At 41.5% G+C, this 21824-nt stretch overlaps 1 protein-coding gene across 2 annotated transcripts; it reads left to right on the top strand.

The window, feature by feature from the left end:
- The first annotated feature begins 57 nt into the window (after positions 1 to 57).
- LOC129706990 (bifunctional apoptosis regulator-like) lies at positions 58 to 17445 on the top strand. Of its 2 annotated transcripts, none has more exons than XM_055651697.1 (8): positions 58 to 192; positions 6668 to 6996; positions 10033 to 10231; positions 12340 to 12506; positions 14281 to 14425; positions 15370 to 15546; positions 15862 to 16061; positions 16660 to 17445. In XM_055651697.1, the coding sequence occupies exons 1-8, from the start codon at positions 169 to 171 to the stop codon at positions 16850 to 16852; spliced, it is 1434 nt and encodes a 477-aa protein (XP_055507672.1). In that variant the 5' UTR covers positions 58 to 168; the 3' UTR covers positions 16853 to 17445. The 2 variants fall into 2 exon arrangements, with proteins under 2 accessions (XP_055507672.1, XP_055507673.1); XM_055651698.1 differs by lacking the exon at positions 58 to 192 and adding an exon at positions 435 to 559.
- The last annotated feature ends 4379 nt before the right edge of the window (positions 17446 to 21824 follow it).

The following is a 21824-nucleotide window of genomic DNA, read 5'->3' as shown; positions in this document are numbered from 1 at the left end:
CCGCCATTCAATATGATCATGACTGATCGTCTAAAATCAGTACCCTGTTCCTGTTTTTTCCCTACATCCCTTGATTCCTTTAGTCCAAGGAGCTAAATCTAACTCTCTCTTGAAAACATCCGGTGAATTGGCCTCCACTGCCTTCTGTGGCAGAGGATTCCACTGACAATGGAGGAGGCCCAGGACAGAAAGGTCAGTGTGGGAATAGGAGGGGGAGTTAAAGTGTCCAGCAACCGGGAGATCAGGTCGGTTGAGGCGGACTGAGCAGAGGTCAGATCTGATCGGATCGATTGAGTAAGAAACTCTCTCCAAGGCTTCTCGTCTCCAGCTGAGGAGAGGAGGGGAGGGGGGTCGGAAGTCGGGTCCTGGCGCCGCCGCGCGGTGTGATAGGTCGCGCCGGAAGCCAACGGGCCAATGAGCGGAGAGGGCGGGCAGGCAGTGACGCGCCTGTTGCCAGGGAGATTCCCGGGGCCAGCAGTAATGGCGGCCGCACTGACGGACTCGGGACTATGAACTGGGGCGAGGTGTGCGACGAGGAAGAGAAGTTGTTTCGGAAAAGGTACCCAAGCTTTAAAATCAGCGTCACCCTCGGGCTTGGAAAGTCCATGCCAACCACTGCTGGGACTGCCTTCTCTTGCCCTTATACCTGACATTTTTTATCATAAATTCTTACACAGAAATATAAGGTTTTCTGGTTTCCTAAACTCTTGTTTCCTTTCTTATATTTAACCGCGTGATCCTGCAGATATGTTTCTGTTACGGTGCTTTGCTATAATTATAAACTGTTTATTGTGCACAGGAAACCATGTATTCTTTTAACTAGAGGGAGTCATTGAAAAATTATGACTTGGGTTTTAATATAAAGACTTAAATTGCTGTAATTATGTCGGGACCTGGAATATTGTGCAAAGGTTGGGTCGTGGAATGGATATACTTGCTTGGCAGAGTGCCTTGAGGGTTCGCCAGCTTGATTGTGCTTCATCTGTGAGGGGAACTACACTGTGTCTGTACTTCCTTAAGTTCAGATGGGAGGTGGTCTCGTTGAAACGTACAAGGTTTTTGTAGAAAACCAGTGCTGGTTTACAAAAAAAAGACACAATGTGTTGGAAAAACTCAGTAAGTCAGGCAGCATCTCTGGACAATATACAAGATTCCTATGGACTTCACAGAGTAATTACAGGTGATTACAATATCTAGAAGGAAAGTTCATGGCCTCAAAAATAAGAGATCAGTCAATCTGAGACAAAAAAAAATGTGTTTACCCAGTGTGTAGTGAGTCTTTGTAATTTACTACCAAAGAGGACTGTGGAGCCTCATGCGCTGAGCAAAGACCGATTGATTTTTAGGTTGTGGTTTATTATTAGAGAATTGCGGATCTAACCCAGTCCATCACGCAGACCAGACTCCCCACTATTGACTCCATCTACACCACACTACTTTGAGAAAGCAGCCAACTTAATCAAAGACCTTTCCCATCTGGGTCATTCCTTTTTCTCTCTGCTCATGTCAGGCAGAAGCTTAAAAGTGCACACCACCAGACTTAAGAACACCTTCACCTCTGTTACTTGCTTCTGCACAAACTGACTTTCCCCCCCAGCTAGGGTATAATCCAAGTCATTGTGGACATTGGACTTTGTCTCTGAAACTGGTGCTCTACAATACTAAGGACTATAACTTTCCCATTGCTTGATTTATTGTATTAGAGTTTAATGACTATTTATGTATAGTATTATCTGATTTGATTTTATAGCATTCAACTCAAAGCGTTTCACTGCACCTCAGTACACTTAACAATAATAAGCCTAACCCATTATGGATACAAGGAAGTGCAGATGCTGGTTTACAAAAAAGGACGCAAAGTGTTAGAGTAACTTAACTGGTCAGGCAGCATCCCTGGCAGCATCCTTGGAGGTGACATTTCTGGTCGGGAAATCTCTGAATGAAGCGGACCTGAAATATTGCCTATCCATACTCTCCAGGGATGTTGCCTGAACTGCTGTCACTCCAGCATTTTTTTAATCTAAACCTATTGTGTCTATCCAGATAATGAAAAACTTTATTTTAAATGCTATCCAGACAAACCATACTATACATAGGTGCAACAGGTAGTCAAAAACAGAAAACAAACAGAATCCAGAATATAATGTTACAGAAACAGAGAGTGTGCAGATTTTACAAAGTTACAAGGGGTGCTACAAGGCATATGAAAGGTCCGATAACAGCAAGGAAAAAGCTGTTGATGCTAGTAGTATGTGCTTTCAAGCTCTTGTATTTTCTGTCCCTTGGAAGAGGGGAGAAGAGAGTGACCAGGTTATACGGTCCATGATAATCTTGGTGCTTACACGGGGCGGTGTGAAATATACATTGTCAATGGGGGGGGAGGGAATGATAGTATGTATGATAGACTAGGCTGTGCACACAACTCTAAAGCTTTCTTGGCAATATCATTGAGTTGAATATCAGGACAAATAGTTGGGGGGGTTTTTTGTAAGGGAATTCAGAGATATGGGGTTAGTGCAGGAGAGAGGCAGTAAAAGATCTGCCACAATCATAGAATGGCAGAGAAGGCATGGTGGGGGTGTATGTGTCAAATGGCTTGGATGTCTTTTGTACTACTTGTACTCTTACGAGCCAAGAAAGAGCTGCTGTAATCCTACCAAAAGGGAATGGGGTAGCCATTTGGGGGAAAGTGATTTGCGGGGTTATTTCGGGAAGTGCAAGAAAGGACTGAATGCTAAGAACTAACATGGACTCTAGGTTGAATACCCTTCTATGCTTTTAGGTCTGACGCACAATTCACTCGTGATGCTAGTGCCAAAGGGATCCATATTTTATAATGCATTGTGAACAAAAACTCCTTCTGTATTAGTTTACTTCAGTCAAACTAAAATACGCAAAGCTAATGTTTTGAGGAAAGGAGATTAATTCTTCCATAAATAACTGCCAAAATAGTGGTATATTTGAAATGAAATGTTTTTGTACCTTTATCGAAATTATTTATAGCATAATAATAATAGCACAACTATGAATTTAGGATGTTTACCACCAATTTTCTTTTTATGTTTTTGTATGTGTGTTTTTGTCATTAAAATTAAAGATTGAGATTCGTTGGGATGAATTACGTACGGGTATCATGTGAAGGTGCCTGAAGGAAATATATTTAAACATGAAGGATTGATTGTTTGATAAAAGATTTATTCACGGGACGTTAGGCTTACTTACACTTTCGGTATTTACTGCTTATTTACAATTGGCCTTGAAGACGGTGGTAATGTGAAAATTGTCAATTCGTATTCAATCTAACCTAACTCGGGGATGTGTTTGTGTCAGCAACACACCACTATGTGCAGGTTTATTGGTTATAAGTAAAATAGATTTATTAAATAGTTGCATCTAATACAAAGAAGCAATATTTAACAAAGATGACGGACTTAGTATGTTCTTCAAAATCTTAGATCAACCTGAGCAGCTGTGGTGAAAATCTATTTTCCTCATGATGGCAGGTTCCCTTTCGAGTTATACTTCCTCATGCTCTCTCTCTCACCCTCAGCTCTTTGTACTTGTATTATAACTACTAATTTCCGGAACATCTTCTTCCTACTTTTTTCAAAAAAATAATTTTTGTTTTATTTATTACCAGTCACGCCTCTTAGTTGGAGCCATTCCTTATCCTCTTTCTTCACTGTCTTGAAGTCTAAGCGGCTACTCAAATGAAGCCATTGTGCTAATTGTCTGTAATTCTGTCACAACTGTTGCTTGCCTTGGCATCATTTCCCTTTTGAATGTTTCAACCCGTATGTTCTTTCTATTTCTTAATCAGTATTCTGACCCAACTTGTTTTAAGTACCATACACCTTCCGTAGCACCATCTTGATAAACGTCATGTACTTACTCTGCCCCAGGCTATTTTTATGCTTCCAACATATCACTGCAGACTTGAGTCTGAAGTAGCTTGCATGTCTTTAGGTTTTAAACATAATATTGTTTCAGCTCATTATTTGCATTAATCCTTTTTTTTGACAAATGACTCGTACCTTTCTTCTCAACTTTGCATCATTTTAAACTAAACTTAATGTGGGGTTAATCTGTGATTTATGTACTTTATAGACTTTTTCTTAATTTCAATTACAGCAATGATATTAAAGCTAAGACATATATCAAACACTTCAAAATTGGTGCATGTCTCCAAAACTCGTCACTCTGTTTAAACAACTTTATACATTGAATTGACATCTTGTGCGGTCCATAAAAATATTCTCACTGGCACTGTTAGGTAGAGAATTCTAATGTTTTGATCTAATAACAAAGAAATAACAGCGATATATTTCCAAATCAGGGTGAAATGTGACTTGGAGTGAGTACAAGTACTATTTCTGTGTGCCATTGATCCTTGCTTTTTTTAGGTGGTAAAGTTTTGCTTTGTTTATAAAGTCCATATAATTCCTCCTCATAGGCTCCAAAGCCACACTCAGCAAAATCAATAACCCCACTCTCACCATCGACGGCACCACTGTCTCCCCATCTCCCCAGGCCCGCAACCTTGGCCTGAATTTTGATTCCTCCCTTGAGCCTCACTTCCGCCATGTCATTAAAACCTCCTTCTTTCTTCTCTGCAACATCGCCAAACTCAGACCCTCTCTCACACCTCCCGCTGTTGAAAGACTCATCCATGCCTTCATCTCTTCCCGACTGGACTACTGCAACTCACTTCTCCTTGGCATCAGCTCCACCTGCATTAACCGACTCCAACTGGTCCAGAACGCAGCCGCCCGACTAATTACCCTCACCAAATCCTGGCATCACATCACTCCAGTCCTCAAACAACTTCACTGGCTTCCCATCTCCCACCGGATCAACTACAAAATCCTGATCCTCACCTACAAAGCCCTCCACCATCTGCCCCCCCCCCCTCATATCTCACTGACCTCCTCTCCCCCTACCAACCCTCACGGTCCCTCAGATCCACATCAGCCGGTCTCCTCTCCATCCACAAGTCCAACCTCCGCAGTTTTGGGGACAGAGCCTTCTCCAGGGCAGCTCCCAGGCTCTGGAACTCCCTCCCCCAACTGATCCGCAATTCTGTGTCCCTCACCATCTTCCAGTCCCACCTCAAGACTCATCTCTTCACCTCTGCCTATCCTTAGCCCCACGTCCCCCTCCCTTTTCATCTGTGCATTAATTGCCTCATATTGTGTTTTGTATTGAATTCTGTCTTTACTTTGTGTACTATCTCTACTATTTATTTCATTCCCCTTACATGTTTTTCCTCTACCTGCTAAATTTTGTAAGGTGTCCTTGAGACTCTTGAAAGGCGCCCATAAATAAAATGTATTATTATTATTATTATACAGTGCACTGGTGCTAGATTATATATTCACAGGGGGCATGAGATTGCAGATGCTGCAATCTACAGCAAAAAACAAAGTGCTAGAGTAACTCAGTGAGTCATGGAGCACCTCATAGAGTCATAGAACCATACAGCATGGAAACAGTCCCTTCAGCCCAATCTGCCCATGCTGACCAAATGCCCCCATCTATACTAGTCTCACCTGCCTGCATTGGGCTCGTATGTCTCTAAACCTTTCCTATTAATGTACCTGACCAAATGTATTTTAAATGTTGTTACAGTACCTGCCTCAACGACCTCCTCTGGCAGCTTGCTCCATATACCCACCAACCTCTGGAAAAAGTTGCCCCTCGGGTTCCTATTAAATCTTTCTCCTCTCACCTTCAACCAATGTCCTCTGGTTCTTGGTTCCCCACCTCAAAACCTTCTGACATCTCAATTTAGAAATGTTATTTCCATAGCAACATTTTCAAGATAATTCTGTCATTTGCTCCAGAAATGGGAGTCCAGAACCAGGGGTCACAGTTTAAGAATAAGGGGTGGGCCATTTAGGACTGAGATGAGGAAAAACTTTCTCACCCAGAGAGTTGTGAATGTGTGGAATTCTCTGCCACAGAAGGCAGTGGAGGCCAATTCACTAGATATTTTCAAGAGAGTTAGATTCTTAGGGCTAAGGGAATCGAGGGATATGGGGGGGAAAAGCAGGGATGGGGTACTGATTTTGGATGATCAGCCGTGATCATATCGAATGGCCTGCTCCTGCACCTATTTTTCTATGTTTCTATTTATGCAATGTGGAATGGTCGCAAATAAATTGGAGCCGTGTAGGGTGGCACTGTCTCTCCTGTAGAATATAAAGAGTTTTGTATTTTACCATACTCCAGAAGTGTTAATTTTCACTACTGTAGCTCACATATTTATCTGGTTTCTTGAACCTTTCATAAGAGCTACTTGAATTTAGATGCTTTCATTTGCTACTCTGGTATGCCAATTGCTGTGCAATTTTTTTTTGTAGCAATATATGGGCATTGGAAAGATCAACGTACTATTAACCAGCCTAGATCATGATCTGAAAGTACCGAACTCTTTCAGCAAGGGTGAAAATAAAAGCAATTTCTAATTCTGTAGTCCAGTTGTACCCAAGAATCATAAGGTTGTGGCTCTTGGCCTCTCAGAGGCCCTTTTCCACTTGTTTTAAAGTGTATGGAAACTTGGGCAGTGTTTGAGAGTGAAACCTTAAAGATACAGACTGTCACAGCTCTGTGAATGAAGCACTTGACGATGCACTTAAGATCAATTGGAATACACTTTTAATTACAGGCCTATGCTGAAGGAAGAAAATCCAGTTTGCAAAGCCTCAGTTCTAAGCGAATGGAGGGTGATGCAGGATTCCGTCACGAGCATCAATGGAAGAACAAGTACAAGGAGTCAGACGCCTACACCTTAACAGAACCATCCTATCAGCTCTCTGCCAATGAATTTTCCTGCCACTGTTGCTATGAGATATTGGTAAACCCAACGACTTTGAACTGTGGCCACAGTTTCTGCCGACATTGCTTGGCACTGTGGTGGGATGCTTCCAGGAAAACGGAATGCCCAGAATGCAGAGAAAAATGGGAGGGATTTCCGAAAGTCAACATTGTCTTAAGGTACAGTTATATTTTGTGTACAGGAAGCCTACACGCGAAGAGTACGTTTTTTTAGAAGCTGAAATCATGATAAATGAATCGATATTAAAGGCAAGAGAGCATTTTAATACAGGAAATGTCTCTCTCTGGTCATTCTTTGCTTGTTGAAGGACAGAATGGAATTAGCAATATCCAAAAATAAGTCACAAAGTGTTGGAGTATCTCAGTGGGTCAGGCAGCATCCGTAGAGAACATGGATAGGTGACATTTTGGGTCAAGACCCTTCTTCAGACTGATTGCAACATCCAATTTTGTAGGTTCATTATTTTTCCATTAGCTATCTTTTGCTTGTGCGTCTAATACTGTTCAACACAGTTAAATTTGGTTTGCCTGATGTTACTGTTTTAGTTTTAACTCCACCATAGCAATATTAACAGCAGTTGCACTTAATGTTTGGTCTGATTGTGACTCTGTACCTCTATCCAAGGAAGAGTGGAGAGTAAATACCGGCACAGGCTGATTAGACTAAAAAGCCTGTTTTTGGAACAAATACCTTTTTTCATTTTGCTGAGTTTTAATCTATTTTTTTAATATCAGCTATGGCTCAGTTGCTACTACAGTTTGCACTGAGCCAAAAGGTTGCTGATTCAAGTCAGACTTTGGAGACTTGAGTGACCAATAATTCAAAATTCTGCTGAAAGAATGCCACAAGCTAAGAAATGCCATCTTTGGGATAAAACATTGAGGAGAAAGCTGCCAGCTTTTTGAGACAGACACATTTTGAACACCAACTGATTTATTGTTCATTCGTATACGTATACGGGTGGCACAATGGCGCAGCAGTAGAGTCGCTGCCTTACTGCGCCAGAGATCCGAGTTCAATCATGACTACGGGTGCTGTCTACGGAGTTTATAAGTTCTCTCCGTGATCTGTGTGGGTTTTCTCTGGTTTCCTCCCACACTCCAAAGACGTACAGGTTTGTAGGTTAATTGGCGTGGTAACATTGTAAATTGCCCCTCGTGTAGGATAATGCTCATGTTTGGGGATCACAGGTCAGCGCAGACTCGGTGGACCGAACGGCCTGTTTCCGTGCTGTATAACTAAGCTAAAAGGATCTATCTGGGCTTTTTCCTTTATAATTACAATCACATAGAACAGGGTCCAGCCAATTTGACATTTCATACCCAGATATGTTAATTGTAATGCTAAAGATCAGATTAAACCAATTTTCTCAGTACAAGTTCAATATAGGCATCGACCCAATAAAGTGGCAAATTGCCCTGGTATGTTCTGTCCATATAAAAATAGGACAGTAGCTAAATTACCGCCCCTTAAGTCTGCTCTCTCTCATGAACAAGGTGATGGGATGTGTAAACAGAAATATTATCAAGTGGAACTTAACAAAAATCTTCTTGCCGATAACTCATTTTGCATATCGCCACCTGCAAAAGAAATTTGATCCATGCATGAACACAATAGCTGAATTCTAAACCACTCTTGACATCGGTGGCACAGCGATAGAGTTGCTGCTTTACATCACCAGAGACCCGGGTTTGATCCTGACTACTAGTTCTGCTGTATGGAATATATACATTGTCTCGTTAGCTGCGTGGGTTTTATCCCGATGCTCCAGTTTCCTCCCAGGCTCCAAAGACGTACAGGTTTGTAGGTTAATTGGCTTGGCAAAATTGTAAATTATCCCTAGTGTGTAGAATAGTGCGGGGATTGCTAGTCACCACGGACTTGGTGGGCCGAAGGGCTTGTTTCTGCGCTGTATCTCTAAACCAAACTAAAAAACGTGACTGTTATTTGAATGTGGTATTGAGACTTCATGATTAAAAATTACAGTCAGTGGAATTCAAGAGGAATATTCTCTCCTGGCCAGTCTTGCGCGGAAGATGATGGTTGGTGATCAATCATCTCAGTCCCAGGACATAGTTTCATCCATTCCTCCTGGCAGAACCCTGGGCCAAGCCACCATCAGCTGTATCATCAACCATTTCTCCTTCAGGAAATCAAAAGTAATAATGAACACATTGAAAATCACATTTTCACCAAACAATTACCATCTTTAACTATAGAGATTAGGTTTATCTGCACTTGAGATTCACTGAATGTCCTATTCTTGAGAATCACCATTGACCAGAAAACCAGCTGGACCACCTGCAAATAAAAAAAATACTGTGGGTATAATGCAGCACAGTGGCGCAGCTGGTAGAGCTGCTGCATCTCAGCGCGTCCGACCCTGGGTTTGATCCTGACCTTGGGTGCTGTCTGTGTGGAGTTTGCATGTTCTCACTGCGGCTGCTGCATGAGTTTCCTCTGGATGCTCTGGCTTCCCCTCTCACCCCAAAGACATGTGGGTTTGTAGGTTAATTGGCCTCTGTAAAATTGCCCCCAGTATGTCCGGAGTGAATGAAAAAGTGGGATAACAGAACTACTGTGATTGGGTGATCAGTGGTTGGCATGGACTCAGTGTGCCGAAGGGCCTGTTTCCTTGCCATATCTCTATAACGAAAAGTAAACTAGTTAAACTGGGTGGGTGTCTTGCAGAAAGGCTTGGTGAAAGGTCAGGAGGTGAGTTATTGGCCAACAGTGTGATGAAATCGTTCAGCATGTCTGGGTGTAATTCTAACAACGTTTAGATGCCTTTGCACCAGAGAAACCAAAGCAGCCCTCTTAATTGACACTGCATTTTCCTCCCTAATCATCCATCCCTGCCATCAAGATTGCCACACGAGGAGTAGGAGAAAACTGGGGCACCTGGAGAAAACTCATGCAGTCATGGAGAGAACGTACAAACTCCGTACAGACAGCATCTATAGTCAGGATCGAACCCGTGACTCTGGCTCTGTATGGCAGCAACTCTACCGCTGTGCCACCTCAAATGGCGTATATAATTGTAGTCTAAGTTGTATAAATGCTGGACTATTCCTTGATGAATCTACTCGTAACTTCATTACCAGCCCTTTGGATACATTTGAAGAAATTAAACTCCAATTTACAGGTGTTTGAGTTGTCATTTTGCTGTACTTTTTGTTGTTGGCTCTTTCCAGAGATGCAGTTGAGAAGCTGTTCCCTGATGATGTCATAAGACGACGGATGGAGACACAGAACGACATAAAAATCTCACATAGCATCTTGGCTTTCGAGAAATTTGGCAGTGAACAGTCAAGGGTTGTCGACCATTCGGGGCAATGGCGACGAGGCGGGGGCTTTTTCTCAGGAGTACTAACTTCTTTAACCTGTGCGGCGGTGAGTATATGTTTCTTGGAAAACATTTATACGGAAAAAGGAGGTAGGTTAGGTCATCTGGCCCCTCAAGGAATACATACTTGTAATGCTTTATGTTCCCCATAAGTGATTCATTGATTGTAAGTGTAATCATTGCCCTGGGCACACATTTTCTAAATTAATGACCAAGTTTAATATTATCAAACTAGTGTGCGATTGCCAGAATTACTGCAACGTGAGACTACTGGTTAGCACACAACCCTTTTTTTTATTGTACCTCAGTGCAAATAACAATAACAACGAACTAACAATATTCTATTTAGACCATATTGTGTAAGAGCTTTCTTAAGTAGGGGAATGGGGTTGAGAGGGAAAGATAGATCAGCCATGATTGAATGGCAGAGTAGACTTGATGGAACGAATGGCCTAATTCTGTTCCTAGAAGTTATGAACGGAATTTTCTGCAGCATTTTGCCAATACTTTTCTTGTTTGACAATATTTTAAAACTCTTTTTACTGTTGTATCAGTTTAGTAAGAAGCTCTATCAATTACAATTTAGTGCTATAAAATTGGTCAGAATTGATTTACATAATAGTAGATTTATATTTGTTTCTGGTAAAATACTTTTTTAAAAGGCTGTGATAAATATTTAGAATATTGCGTTCAGTTCTGGGCACCATGTTATAGGAAATATATTATCAAGCTTGAAAGGTTTCTGAAAAGATTTACAAGTATGTTGCCAGGACTAGAGGATGTGAACTATATGGAGAGGTTGAGTAGGCTGGGCCTCTATTTCATGGAGCATGAGGGGAGATATAGGGGTATGCAAAATCATGAGAGGAATAGATCGGGTAGACACACAGAGTCTTTTGCCCAGAGTAGGGGAATCGAGGACTAGAGGACATAGGTTCAGGTGAAGGGGAAAAGATTTAATAGGAATCCAAGGGGTAACTTTTTCACACAAAGGGTGGTGGGTGTATGGAACAAGCTGCCAGAGATGGTAGTTGAGGCTGGGACTATCCCAATTAGACAGGTACATGGATAGGATAGGTTTGGAGGGATATGGACCAAGCGCAAGCAAGTGGGACTAGTGTAGCTGGGACATTGTTGGTCGGTGTGGGCGAGTTGGGCTAAAGGACCTGTTTCCACACTGTATCACTCTATGACTCTATATTGGGAAAGATTTTTATGCCCAGAATCTGAGGAAGTGAATAAGAATGAATAACTTCACTGAATTTGTTACTAGGCCATTTCACACTTGGATAAAAGCATTTGCTAAAAGAACAACATGTGAATTGGCAAATAAATGCCACAGGACTTTGGCCTTTGTACAGCTTAAAGGTCCAGTGAAATGTTTTTCTCTTCCCATGAATTGCTGTCTTTATTTATATCCTTCTGATTTCCACCATCAATGCCATTTTGCTTGTAAAGCAGATTGTTAATTCGCCTAGCAGCCTCTGGCAAAAAAGATGAATAAGGGACTAGTGTATGGAGACTTTAATTCCCTAATTGTTTAATAGCCTTCAAGCTTTTACTTGAGTAACCTTGACTGTGATCTTCATCCTAATCTATTGAGTATAGTTAGCTTTGTGTTTGTACTGATTCTAATAAAATTTGAAAATGATTACATATTTTATGTGAACTGATATGCCACATTTTCACTTACATTGAAAGTGTACGTTAGCATAGCGGTAGAGTTGCTGCCTTACAATGCCAGAAACCCGGGTTTGATTCTGACCACGGGTGCTGTCACTAAGCAGTTTGTCCGTTCTCCCCGCGACCTGCACGGCTGTTAGTGTGTAAGGATTACTGATCAGTGCAGACTCGTTGGGCCGATGTTCCTGCTTCCGCACTGCATCTCTAAACTAAACTAATTTAATGACTCAGGCCCTCGATGAGATGAAAATTATATTGTTTGTGCTCCAGCAAAATCTGTGGCCTAACAATACATTTTGTTGTTTAACTTAATTTGGATGAAGTTATAATATGTAATATTTGTCTTGTCCATGTGGGGAGTAGGAGTTGTCATTTACCTAAAACCCCTTTATTTGAGATTTCTAGCATATGCAATTTTTTTACTTTTGTACCGTGGCATAACATCCTCGGCACTGATTATTACTTGTTGCAGGTGGTACTTCTAGTTTATCTCTGGAGCCGAGAAACTGAACAAGATCATCTTGTACACAAACCCGTGATGAAATGGACAGCAAAAGAAGTGGCAGTCTGGTTGGAGCAATTGGGTCAATGGACTACTGTTTACAAGGACAGGTTTCTGGAGGAGGAAGTCAATGGAAGGTGAGATTTATTTGCATTTGCTGTCAGGCGTCAATAGTGCAATTGAGACTTGGTCCTTTCTTCCTTCTGGAAAGTAACATTTAGAACTCTTCTACAGATCTATCATTCCTACCATATATTATCTCTCTCTTATCTAATGCACTTCATAGAATTGAAATGCAACTTCCTGTTCAGTTTGCATTATGAGCCCTCCTGATACCAGTCAATGGTCTGTTCATCTCTTCGTGGGGTTCACAGGAGGAAGTTGGGGAAATGGGGAAGTTCCTCCACTGAAGAGATTTACTGCTATGTCACAACTCCAGTTTAGTTTTCAGGGATATAGCATGGAAACGGACCCTTCGACCCACAGAGTCCACGCTGCCATCGATCACACATTCACACTGGTTCAATGTTAATAATAATAATAATAATAATAATTTTATTTATAGAGCACTTTAAAAACAAACATAGCTGCAACAAAGTGCTGTACATCACTAATCATTGACAAAAAAGTTAATACACACCAAAAATAACAATCAAAAGAAATAGTAGGAAAAGACATGTAAAATAAAGAAACATCAAAAACACCACAAACAGAAGCAAAGCCTCAGGCATGGTCAAAAGCCAGGGAGTACAAATGCGTTTTAACACTGGATTTGAAGATGGACAGTGAGGGGGCCTGTCTGATGTGCAGCGGCAGGGTGTTCCAGAGCGCCGGAGCAGCAACAGAGAAGGCTCTATCCCCTCTGAGCCTCCGACTAGACCTTGGTACCTTCTCCCTGTAATTAAGAAATACTATACAGAGGCCAATTAACTAACAAACCCACTCGGAGGAAACCCGCGCAGTCACAGGGAGAATGTGCAAACTCCACACAGACAGCACCCAAGGTCAGGATTGAATCCGGGTATCTGGTGCTGTGAGGCTGCGGCTCACAGCACCAGATACTCACTATGCCACTGTGCCGCCCGCTAGCTGGTAAAGCCGTGAACAGAACAATTGTAGGAATCGTTCAAAATCTTGGTTTGGTTTTCAATTTATTTCTGGTGTTGATGTTTTTCAGAAGATACTTTGTCAGCAAAATGTTGAGACTTGAATATGATAAGCTAGTTGAATTAATGTAAAATAAGATACATTTAAATGATTATTACATGGATTTTATTTTAATAAGCAATAATAACAGATTTATCACATTTTAATTTGGAATTATAAACTATTGCAGCTTAACAGGCAGTAGTTTTGAAGACAATGTTATATTGAACTGACTCAAGAATTATTCTTTGGTTGTAAAGCACCTTGGATTTTCCAAAAGAGATGTTAAAATCATTTCATAAATGCAAGTTTTTCTTTTAATTTACATTAGAGCAGTGGTTCCCAACCTTTTTTTGGCCATGCCCCACCTAATCACCTCTAAAATCCTGATGCCCCCCACCCCCCCATGTGGTGATATATAATTCTTATCATTTAAAAAGTGAACTCCGTTTCAGCTGAAGAAGCTTTAAACGGCAATACCTTGGTTGTAATAACTGCACAATACAGACCTTTTTTACCCCCAAAAAAATTACTCAAAATAACATCTGAAACATAAACTACATATGTTTACCTGATGGAAAATCCTAAAAAATAAAAATCGAAAATTTGGATCCAGACCTCCTCAGTCGTGCTCAATTGCACCCCTTAAAAATCAAATTGCCCCCCTGTGGGGCATACGCCCCACGTTGGGAACCACTGCATTAGAGTGAAATCTCCAGTCTAGATGTTTTATTTAAAACATGTCTTCCATTAAATATATTTTAGGTTATTGCTGACTCTAGGTGAAGAAGAATTTTCAAAACCTCCTTTCAACATTGAGAGAGAACTTCATAGGAAAGTTATTCTAATGGAATTGGACAATGTAAAAACACTTGGAGTTAAACCTCCCCAGAATCTTTGGGAATACAAGGTAAGTGTTTCTTAAAATGAAATGGTCTGCATGCTGGCCTTTTTCCCCAACTGATGAAATGAATTGTACCTATTGTTTTCTTTGTCCCTTGTTGACAAAGGATTCAATTTTGTCAAAAGCAGGGGTGCGGAACCTGCGGCCTTCTAGGCCATTAAATGCGGCCTTTTGAATGAATCCAAATTTTGTAGAACAAATCCTTTGATTTTTATTAATATGTTTTTGTTCGTCTTTTATTATTTTTATTTTAATCTTAAAATTCACATATTTAAAATACCAAAGAGTAAAAGAAGATTCAACAGAATAATCCTCCCCGACTGACGGCCACAATTAAAACATTAGTAAGTCACAAAATAATGTACATTTTGAAGTATATCTGATTGAAGTTTCTTGGATGCAACCTTATTAGATTAAAGTTAACTTAATGCGGCATTCCAACATGAAAAGGTTCCCCACTCCTGGTCTAAAGTAACTGGTGGCCTGACTAAATTGGCTGTGCAGCACACTGGCGCAGCGGTAGAGTTGCTGCCTTAAAGCGCCAGAAACCCGGGTTCGATCCTGACTATGGGTGATGTATGTATGGAGTTTGTACGCTCTCCCTGTGATTGCGTGGTTTTTTTGTAGGTGCTCCAGATTCCTTCCACACCAAAGATGTACAAGTTTGTAGGTTAGTTGGCTTTGGTAAAATTGTAAATTGTTAGTGTTCGTGTATGTGGTGGTCGGCATAGACTCAATGGGCCAAAGGGCCTGTTTCCACGCTGTGTTTCTAAAACTATGTTACATGGAGTTTTGGAGATGTGTAACCTCTATTCAGTTCAGTTAATATAATGATTTTATATTTTTGAGATGCATATTGCAATTTAACAAATATATAGTTTTAATTGTCTAGAATCAAGTCAATAATTTTATGCTTCTTTGCTTGATGTGGACTACAAATCTCTCTTCAGGCAATGAATGTTGGCAAGTCACTGTTCCTGCTGTATGCACTGAAGAGCTCCCCACGGCTGACAATGCTGTACCTCTACCTGTTTGATTACTCGGAAATATTTCTGCCCCTTATCCACACCATTTCTCCCAAGAAGACTGAGATGACAGAGGATGCAGATATTTTTCGCAAGTACTGGGTAAGCATACTGTTACTGAAGTGAAATAATTTGTGAAGAAAATTTGTTAAGTGAAGATGCTAGATTGCTTAATGTTTTCAACTGTTCATTATACATTCAAGATTAGTACACTGAAACTGATCAAAAATCATAAACTTTTTGGCTGATGTCTGAATCTTGTAAGCTGTTTCCTTTTGCTTCTCTATGCAACACTGATTGCATCTGCTTTTAGCTGTTTTTGTTAACCTATTTTTTGGAGATACAACTTCCTTGAGGAATGATGTCTGGATTGATGACTTATTTGTGCAATTACTTTGATGCTTTTTCTCTTTAAAGCCTGATGACATCAGCTTGAAGCAGTGGGCTGAGTTCCTTGTGAAATACTCCCTGATACCGTATCAGTTGATTGTTGAATTTGCTTGGGATTGGATGGACTTGCACTACTGGACGGCACGTTTTATTATTTTCAACGCAGTGCTTCTGTCCGTCCTGGAAGGTTTTGCATTCTGGAGACTTTGGTCAAGAGGAGGACTCAGGTAACTTCCGTACTTTGAATACACAACCAAACTTTGTGTGGAATTAGTCGACCAAAATACAGATCCACCGCCAATTTTCCAACACCCTTGGCCGAGATGCTAATCTATTGTGTTTGCACTGATTCTAATAAAGTGATTTTAAAATAATTACAGATGTTACGTGAATTGATATGGAGGGGGGGGGGGGGGGGGGGGGGGGGGGGGGCAAAATTCGGTCCACCAAGTCCAATGATCACCCCGTATACTAGCATTATCCTACACAGAAGCCAATTAATCTAAAAACCTGTACATCTTTGGAGTGTGCAAGGTAACCAGAGCACCTAGAGAAAATCGATGGGGTCAGAGTGAGAACATACACACAGTGCCCGTGGTCAGGATTGAACCCGGGTTTCTGGTGTGCTGTATGGCAGAAACTGAGCCACTGTGCTGCCCCGAACTGTTGCAATTTGTGGCTTTTACAGTTCTATTTAATCTTTTGAGCTGAGCTACAAATCCAACACCAAATCCACCAATTTTGCAATATATTTAAAAACTTTAAAAAGTATTCTAACAATTGCCCATGAAACGTGTTAATAATTTGAAATGTTCTTTTTTTTAGGACCATCCCTCAGAAAATGTGGAGCCATTTTTGGAAAGTATCAAGCCAAGGAATCCTTGTTGCGATTTTGTGGCCAATAATTCCTCAGTTTGTTTGTGACTGTTTATTTTACTGGGCATTGTACTTCAATCCCATCATAAATATCGACCTGGTGGTCAAGGAAGTGCGCCGCCTAGAAACTGAACACTTGTGATCGAGATGTACTGTCACATTACATTCTCAAGGCAGCCTATTACAGTTCTGGTATTAATAATGTTTAAATTTGTAAATACACGTTGCCACCGCTTGCAGCCAGATGCTGCAGCAAAGTGGTCAGAAACAACTGTAATTATAGTTTGAAGAATCAAAATAGTCAATCTATGTGAAGAAACAAAACCGTTTGCTCCATTTAACGGTGAGTGGATTCGTATTCTGTGTTTACTGCTCTTTGCTGCAATTAGCACATTGGCTTTAAGTAACCAATTTGCATATATTTTTAACTTGTACATTTCTCAATTTTTTCCTTGCAAACTTGGACGTGTAATTGCTTTTTCATCTGTAACTCGGTGATACTCGTGATTCGACAAAACCATATGTGCCAGGTCACACTAATTTTCTTGTCTTTCAAGGGCTATAGGTACATCATGTATTACAATCCAAAGTGTGGAAAGGGGGAAGTGTTACAGCTGATATTTTGGTGCCTGTCCTTATAATTTATTTACAATTGATTCGAATTTTTGAAGTTGTGTAAGAAATTTGTGAATTTTTGTAATCATTTTTGCTGAATAAACTCTATTTTTGCATTTCTTTTATTGTTAATCATACTGGAATATCATATTGTTAATGTGAAATAGCCCGCTGAGATGTGAATGGTGATCCACAATCTTGTTTCTTCCACTGATGAATCCATCAGCTAACAAAAACAGATTAAATTGAGTTTTTATATATGGTTGTTTTATGAAGTACGTGATGTTCAAAATTCATGTTTAAGTTAATTTCTTCAGCTATGATTCGATAAATTGACTTTTCACTCCAGCTTGACTAAAAGAACAATGTGCATTTTTCATTCTTTTTCTGCTTTTCATTCAAATCTGTAAACTGCCTGCTCATCAATAAATTGGAGTTGCTGTTGATCAATGACGGCTTTCAAACCTCCACAAAGCCTTTGCAGAATGGGAATGGTGTGAGATGTGTTGTCATGTCATATCTTGCTCAATAATCCCGACACTGAGCTTTTACCCAGAAAGTCCAGCAGTCACTTTTTTTAAAATAAACTCTTCCCTTTGTTGAGATCTATCTTGAGGTAGCAATTAACTTACTTTGCAGCGATTTGCTTTGTTTAATAATGTTACCTCATGCAACTAAAATTTCTTCTATTTTAGCAGATATTGCCACAGACTATTTACGCATACCACAGATAGTCATACAGCGTGGGAACAGGCCCTTCGGCCCAATTTGCCCACTCTGACCAACATGCCCTATCTACAATACCTGGCCAAATGTTTCTAAAAATGTCGCAATAGTACCTGCCTCTACCATCTCCTCCAGCAGTTTGTTCCATACACTTACCACCCTTTGTGTGTAAAATAAAAAGTTACCCCTCAGATTCCTATTTGTTTTCTAGATGTATGTTTACTTTTATATAGCCAGGAAACGGGCCCTTTAGCCCACCAAGACCATGGTCACGTCATTCATTCATTCACACTAATTCTGTTATCCCACTTCCTCATCCACTCCCAGCAGATTAGGAGCAATTTTAGAAGCCAATTGACCTACAAATCCAAAATATCTTTGGGATGTGGGTGGAAACCCACGCAGTCAGCGGGGGAACGTGCAAACTCCACACAGGCAGCACCTGAGGCCAGGATCGAACCCGGTTCTCTTGCGGAATGAGGCAGGAGCTCTACCAGCTGTGTTGCGTAATATATTCTTGTTCCCAGCAGAATCTTAACCAAATGCTGAACAAGTGGGATTTTTGATACAATGATTAAGTGCTGCCCATCTGGGATATGTGGCAGTTATGCTTTGCGATATATTGTCAGTGCTTAAATATCACCTACACTTAGATTTGACATTAAATTCCATGACCTGCCATGGATTCTACTCTGATCACTGGAGACCTACAACTTTCTTCATTTATTCCCCTCTGCTGAAAGTACTGGTTCATGCCTGACAACATCATCATTCTGTTATCTCACTTAAAGTTGCAATGCTTGTCCTGTGTACTGGCATATTTTATATAGATGATGTTTACAAGCAAACATCTGATTAATGCTTTAATATTTACTGTATATGAAGGTCACTGAGTCATATCACAATTATACTTGCACCCTTTGTGAGTACCTTCACTCTACAGCACCTGGGGTGGAGTGGAAAGGTATTTGAAAGCAGGTCTTTTATCTTGATTATTCATTCAGTAATACGGAGGCATGTATGGCACGTTATGCATTTGGAATCTTGCAGAGAACAGAATGTAGAACACAGTAAACTTTTATCTTTAGGCTCTTTCCAGTTAGGTGGAGGGGAAGATGAGAGGCTTTCAGAAGGATGATGGAGGGGAGCATTTGCAGTGTTTGGGCAAATGAGTTGTTCACAAATTATGAGTACAATTAGGCCATTCGGCCCATCGAGTCTACTCTGCCAATCAGATCTCTGCCTCCTAATTCCATTTTCCTGCCTTCTCCCCATTACCCTTGACACCCGTTCTAATCAAGAATTTGTCCATCTCTGCCCTAAAAATATCCACTGATTTGGCCTCCACAGCCCTCTGTGGCAATGAGTTCCACCTTGGGTGCTGGCTGTGCGGAGTTTGCACGTTCTCTCTGTGACTGCATGGGTTTTCATTGAAGTCGTGCAGGATTGTGCCTCTGTAAAATTGCTCCTATTGTGTAGGGAGTCATTGAGAACGTGGAATAACGAAACTGGTGTGAATAGGTGATCGGTAGTGGGTGTGGACTTGGTGGGCCGAAGAACCTGTTTCCATGCTGTATTTCTAAACTATAGAATATGTGTAAGAAGGAACTGCAGATGCTGGCTTATACCGAAGATAGACACAATACTGAAGTAAAATGCAGCTCTATCAGCTGAGCCACTGCCACCCAAATTATTTTGAATTTTAATTTTGAATAAAACTTTACTGTACAGCTCTATGACTTAAGGGGAGAATAAGGGGTAGGCCATTTAGGACAGATGAGGAAAAACGTTTTCACCCAGAGTTATAAATCTGGAATTCTCCGCCACAGAAGGCAGTGGAGGCCAATTGACTGCATGTTTTCAACAGAGAGTTAGATTTAGCTCATCGAGCTAAAATAATCAAGGAAGGAAAAGCAGGAACGGGGTACTGTTTTAGATGACCAGCCATGATCATATTGAATGGCAGTGCTGGTTCGAAGGGCCGAATGGCTTACTCCTACACTTATTTTCCCATGTTTCATCTATGTTTCTATGACTCCATACTCTCACTCATATACTAAATCAATTTTCTTTGTGTTTTCGTAGAGTAGTTTCCACGTGGCAAAATATCCAGCACCAAAGCTGATAAATAAGAGATAATTACCAATACATCTAGTAAAGAGTGCAGGAGAAATGTATTTTCTCGGAGAGTAGAAAGGCTGAGACAAAATGCACATGCCCATTTAGAAGCTAGCAAAGAATATAATGGAGAGAAAGGCTTAAAAGGACATACTACTGGGGTTAAAAGAAGCAGGATGGGTGGAGGTTTCCTGGGATTAGAAACACAGACTGTTGTCTGAAATGGTCTATTTCTGAGCTGCAAAATACCAGGGATCTATGGGATATAATAGAAAGCTGATGATGAAGGGCACTGTTAAGTCTATGTTATCAATATGCATGAGTGCACCGTTTATCCTACAGTATTAATGCACCCTTTCCATCTGACTTGCAAAATTGGAAAATCCATCAGTATTGTGGGCAATGGCGCTCTCCCTTTCGTGGGTGTACCCAAACCTTCCAAGACAATTGCAGTCAGTCACAATCACTTTGCATTTAATGTATCAATTCACATTCCTTTTTTGCAATCATCCGTGTAAATTTAGTGGCTTTATAATTACATTTTACCAACTGCTGAGAAAGCAATTTCACTATTCACCAGTGAGATACGGAAAACAGCAGAAACAGATGGAATTAAAGATCATTAGTACTGCTTACAATGTCCTGAACACAACTAGTATCAATTGTAAAAGAATATAACAGGAATGATGGCAATCTGTTTTTATTACAATCATGTGCAGAACAATGACACAGTGCAATATAGAACAAAATATTTAAAATACACTAGACCAAGGGGGACCTGTTGGGTCCCGTCCCCTCAACGTGCGTTTGTGGGCAGAGAGGGAGGGAGGCATGAGAGGCAGGGCCCCCTACCTCTTCCCCACCCCCCCCCCCCCTCTTCTCCCCCTCTCCCCCTCCCCGCCGCTCTGCCCCGCTCTCCTCCCCCCTCTCCCTCTCCCCCCCCCCTCTCCCCACCACTCTCTCTCCCTCCCCCCCTCTCTCTCTCACCTCACCCCCCCCCCCTCTCTCACCTCACCCCCCCCCCTCTCTCTCACCCCCCCCCCCACCCCTCTCTTTCTCTGCCCCAGGGAGGGGGGTAGAGGCAGCACCTACCCAGGTCGTAAAGCAGGCCCCCCCACCAGGAGCCGGGCCCGAGTTAGGCTACGGCCGGCGTGGTCCAGAGCGAGGCCCGAAGCGGTCTGAGGACAGTAAAAAGCAGCGGAGGGCCAGCCGATCGTGGCTTCCGCGAGGGGAAGTGCACCCACCAGCATGACAATCGGGCGGGGGAGACGGAGAGGAGGTTGTTCCTCTGTGACAGCCGCCACAGTCACTTTTCCACTGCGCTTGTCTGTGGCCGCGCTGCGACGAGCGCCGCCTCCATGTTGTAGAACTTCAAGGAGCGCAGCGGAGCGTGCAACACGACTGGATCACGTGTTCAACGGTTTCAATCCAGAGCCCGGGGGGGGGGGCTGGGCCACGTGGCTGCGTGTTGAAAACTGCGCAGCTGGCCGCAAGGAGCAATGGAATTGTGACGTCATCAGCTCGCTCTAGCAGTTAGATTTTTTAAAAAGATGTCAGATTGGTGGACTTTAGCTTCCTCAATATTGGCTGGGACTTGAGAATTTACTTTTAGACTTTAGAGATACAGTGCGAAGTGCCCTTCGGCCCATCGAGCC

Source organism: Leucoraja erinacea, chromosome 20 (assembly GCF_028641065.1).
Source record: "Leucoraja erinacea ecotype New England chromosome 20, Leri_hhj_1, whole genome shotgun sequence".
NCBI lineage: Eukaryota > Metazoa > Chordata > Chondrichthyes > Rajiformes > Rajidae > Leucoraja > Leucoraja erinaceus.
The sequence above is the reverse complement of the archived record's forward strand: the minus strand, read 5'-3'. Positions and strand labels throughout refer to the sequence as shown.